At 37.7% G+C, this 5,000-nt stretch overlaps 1 protein-coding gene across 1 annotated transcript in view; it reads right to left on the reverse strand.

Annotated features, from left to right (window-relative positions):
- The window catches only part of LOC113806483 (interference hedgehog), a 30,791-nt gene that overhangs the window by 873 nt on the left and 24,918 nt on the right, over positions 1–5,000 (reverse strand). The window contains exons 7-17 of the mRNA XM_070133350.1: positions 4,367–4,585; positions 3,865–4,020; positions 3,582–3,737; positions 2,845–3,084; positions 2,424–2,533; positions 2,130–2,254; positions 1,704–1,947; positions 1,408–1,543; positions 930–1,115; positions 303–463; positions 1–103 (exon numbers count right to left, since the gene is read on the reverse strand). The exon at positions 1–103 is cut by the window's left edge and continues 873 nt beyond it. Coding sequence (XP_069989451.1) covers positions 1–103; positions 303–463; positions 930–1,115; positions 1,408–1,543; positions 1,704–1,947; positions 2,130–2,254; positions 2,424–2,533; positions 2,845–3,084; positions 3,582–3,737; positions 3,865–4,020; positions 4,367–4,585 — 1,836 coding nt within the window. The remainder of the gene's footprint in view (positions 104–302; positions 464–929; positions 1,116–1,407; positions 1,544–1,703; positions 1,948–2,129; positions 2,255–2,423; positions 2,534–2,844; positions 3,085–3,581; positions 3,738–3,864; positions 4,021–4,366; positions 4,586–5,000) is intronic.

A 5,000-nucleotide genomic window follows, 5' to 3' on the forward strand; every position in this document is an offset into this window, starting at 1 on the left:
TGGTGGAATAAGAGCGAATCTGGGTGCCTGGTGTTGACTGCCAGTTTCTCAGCATCTGAATGTTGTGGTTGTTATTTTCAACAAGGGAACTCTCAACAGGGACCTGAAAATGTAATGGAAAATTGTCTAATTAATGAGAGTATTCAAATACAATTCCTTATAGATAAATATCAATGCCTATTTGACTCTGATAAAGGAAAAAAAATATGCATACAGAATTATATGAATATCAATGAAAAGATTCAATTCCTCATGTAACTACAGGAATTCAAAATTATCAGTCAACTTCAGCAATACATTACCTTTTCATCCATGTTTTGCTGCCGCAGAGGAGACCCTTGATGTGATAAATAACCATTGGGACCCTGGCCATTGTTGCGGTTACTCTGAGGTAAGGAATAAGTAGTTGTTTCCCTGTGAATGTGGAGAGATGTGTCCTCATATTTTGATGTGCGGCTGTCATCTGCTGGTGTAAAATAAAAAAAATACAGTCATTAAATCAAGGCTTCAAGATAAAGAAAGAATAACCCCAAATACATTAGTCATACACTACTAACAGACCAAATAACTGTAAATTCTACTGCACATTCGTATACTTTTAATAAATTAAAATTCATTACTAAAACTAACCTATCAAAATTAAATAACGGAAAAAAATGTATGTAGTACTCTTGAAAAGCATAAAAATTTTATAATAGATAGGTCACTGTATCAGTTGAAGAAAAATTGGCATTACCTTACATTCTTGTTTTTCCTTTAATGAGTGTTTAGAATAAGAAAACAATAGTTAAAATAATTAAATACTTCCACAAATAGCACTCAAATGATTCACCTAACCAATTCTGTAAGTCAGTAATTACCAACTCTACCATATCACTGTATATCCATTATTATATACATGCAAATTAACATAATCCTTCAAGCCCCACCTTGAGAATTCCTATTCCTACAAGCATAAATTGATGAAGAGACAATCACAATCAGAAGCAGGAGGGCCAGAACAGCACCCAGGATAATGTACAGATGAATGTTGGAGAGGCTCATGTCGTCATTCTTCATCACTGGCACTACATCATTAACAGTAACAGCAGGACGCATTGTACTTGTTTTGGAGCCTGTGATAAGAACATGATCATATCTTTATGAAGCTATGAAATAAAGAGGGAGAGGCAGATTGTATGCATGTTTTATATAGTGTATATGTACTTATTGTGAATAGCAACATGAACAAATTAATACCACAATAATATAGTTATGCAAGTCTGTTTTGATATACTTTCCAGGAATTTATACATAGAAACCTAGGTATATGAGGTAATTTCCCTTTAACTAACTGAATCATTATACTTTCTCTTTTTTTCAAAATCAATAATGACTATTACATACAATACACCACAACCACCTTACCTGCAACAGATTTTTTATATATAGGGGAAAAGTCTGATGTTCCAGCAATGTTGAAACATTGTATCTTGAAATCATATGACACATTAGGCTTGAGGTGAGAAATCTCATAAGTTCTCCTTGGATTTAAGACTGTCACCTGGCAACAGATAGGACAGATAAATAAAGAGATCCTGTAGTTTGAATGGGTCTGAATGATATCAAAATAGTCAGACAAACTGTAGCTGTCACTGTAATGATACATTATCAATATATCAACAAAGGCATTAAAGAAAAGAAAAAAAGAATCAGTAGAACACCTTTGTATACTCTCCGGCTGTTGTTGCTTCCCTGTAATTGATGAAGAATCCATCCACTGGGACTCCTGGTGATGGTTCATACTCCCACTCCAGTCGAACCATCGTAGGACTCAGAGGCAAGAGGCGGACTATCTTTGGAGGGTAAACAGGTCTCTGCATTGTCAGGTCTTCCTTTAACGAAAACTTCTTAGAGTTCTTCCCCAGCTTATTGTCATTGTTGGCATAAACAGCAGCTATGCGGAACCTGAAGAAACATTTTTGCAGTAGTATTTGCTCTTAGACATTTTTTATTCATGTTCCTTAATCTAAATATGTATATTAATATGCATTATTTTTAAAAATCTTTCATTCACAATTCGCACATCTTCCAGTACCAAGGAAATACCAGAATCAGAAAGGAATCGAAGAATAGCTCATTGCGCTTACTTGTAAACCCGACCTGTATGAAGCCCTGTTACTTCATAGCTATTAACATGTGGCAGAATGTCCTCGTCTACTGTCATCCATCTGCTGCCTCTGTTTCCTCTATTTCCAACTTCCTTATATTGAACCTGCATTTGAAAGATTGGTTCTTCTGTTAGAAAATGAACATCTTCAAACATAGTTTGAAACCATCTCTTTACTCACGTACTTAATAATTACAGTTACAGCTTTATATCATTCAAATGACAAGCTGATATGATACTGAAAGGAAAACTTTACCCATTTTTTAGATATTACCTTATAAAACAAAATGGGTATGCCTGTTGTGTTGTGAACATCCCAAGTGACCATGACTGATTCATCTGAAACCTTTGTCATGTTGGGTTTAGAAGGAGGAACCATCAGACCTGGTAAACACATAATATGGATGTTAATTCAACTCTAATAATCTGTAAAAATAGTCGTCTTCTACTTCCAAAGCCCCAATATCAATGAACATTCCCTTCTATTTCAGTTATATACAATAAATCTTGGTATGCAAATTGACATGTAGTAATATGATATCATTTGCACATTATTAAAATGGCCTTAATAAAATGTCTCCTATCTATTATCATAAAAACTGATAATGAATATGATGCCATGAAGGTTTTGATACAGTATCTCTTTTTTGTAATGTGTCTCATAACAGCCAAAAAATCTCAAAACCCTGACTAACCTTTCTTTCCCTTCTTCCTCCACATGCCATCACTCGTTGCTGCTGGCTCTAATGTTGTCTCTCCATTCTTCCCATTTCCTCCAACCAGGCCATCACTCTCATTTCTCCCTTGGCCTCTCCGCTTTCCATTTCTGTCTCTTCCTCTGCTACCCTTTCCCCCACTACTGCTGTTGCCATTGCCAGTAACTCTCCGTCTGCTGCCATTGTATCGATCTCTGGAAGGCTCACCAGGTGTGTAATCTGCAAATATGTCACAAAAAATCTCATTCATTTTAAGGTTTTCTTTATTACCCTTATGAATAGTACCTACAACCACAAACATAATGATAGACACTGGCACACATGGATACACACTCACACGCACTCGCATGCCCACAAGCACATGTGCACTCACACACACACGCACGCATGCACGCACACAAACATGCAAGCACGCACGCACGCACGCACGCACACACACACACACACGTACACACACACACACACACACACACACACACACACGCACACACACACACACACACACACACACACACACACACACACACACACACACACACACACACACACACACACACACACACACACACACACACACACACACACACACACACACACACACACACACACACACACACACACACACATGCAAGTAGTGAAGTAGTGTTCATCATGTACAATATAATAAACTTGCATGTCTTATATTTACCACATCAATAAACAGGGAATATCCTTACCAGTGTTAGATATACTGGAATGTGGGCCTGCTTTCACCGTCTTTGGCACAACACTGATCATGGCCACAGCCTGAACAGTGCCTTCAGGATTGTGAGCAAAACACTGGAATATGCCTGCATGTTTCTTCTCAACTGCTCTGATGGTCAATCCCTGATCTGTAAATTTTTTATTTTTAGTGAGTGATGTTTGGTCATATTGAACACATTACTACCTATCTTAATACAAAACATAATATCATACAAATGCAGAATGAAGTATGGAAACTTAAACTCCAGTCCTCACCAGTTATCAAGAGGTTTCCATCATTTCTCACAAGACCTCCATTGAACACCCACATGATCTTGGGCTCGGGGTGACCTGTGGCTCGGCACCTGAGGTCCACTTCCTTCCCTTCTTCTACGTTCTGGGGCTCAGGAGCTTCTACTATTTCAGGCGGTTCTGTGGAAGAGTCAATTTACTTCATATGAGTAATTATGTATATGTTATTGCTGGGAAGCCATAACTAACATAAAGGATATAATTTCTAGGCTAATGAGAATATGGTATATAATGGCCTAGGATAAAATGATAAGCTATGCTGTAATTAATATGATCAAATCAAAGATAAGAAAAAAAGACATAACGAACTTGGAAAATTTAAGCTTTGCCTGGCGATTACCTCATAACCCCGCTTTGCCAGAGGGGTACAACTCAGTGAAAAATAGACAAAAACTATTAAAAAAAACAGCTCATAAACTACAAGAACTCATTAGTTTTCAGAGCCACAGTCTACACCCTCACTCACCCAGGACTTCCAACGGCACGTCCAGCATAATCTCCGAAGACACGCCATTCCCAGCGTGGCAGAGGTACGTGCCTTCATCCTGCACTTCCAAGGACTCGATCAGGAGGGAACCATCCTCCTCCTGCGTGCTCCTGGCTGGCAGAGTTCCTCCATACTTCGTCCACCGTATTTTAGGCTGAGGAATACCCGTTGCCAGGCAGGTCATTTTAAGAGACGTCCCTGGAAGCATGACAAGTGGTTCAAGCAAGTTGCAAAATGGACATGACATAAATCATATACATGAGAAAAAAAGTAAAAGTAGAAAAAAATAAAATAAAATAAAGAAAACATAAATATATATATATATATATATATATATATATATATATATATATATATATATATATATATATATATATATACATATACATATACATATCAGATCATACGACTGATCAAATAATGTTTTTTACACACAATTTTGTGACCTTGAAACAGACAGTGATAATATGTCTGCGAAGATCTTAAGGTTATCCACGGGTAAGCTGTAATTTCTGTGCGCGTGCGCGTGCGTGTACGTGTGCGTATGTGTGTTTGTGCGTGTGCGCGTGCGCGTGCGTGTACGTGTGCGTATGTGTGTTTGTGCGTGTGCGTA

Source organism: Penaeus vannamei, chromosome 18, assembly GCF_042767895.1.
Source record: "Penaeus vannamei isolate JL-2024 chromosome 18, ASM4276789v1, whole genome shotgun sequence".
NCBI classification, from domain to species: domain Eukaryota; kingdom Metazoa; phylum Arthropoda; class Malacostraca; order Decapoda; family Penaeidae; genus Penaeus; species Penaeus vannamei.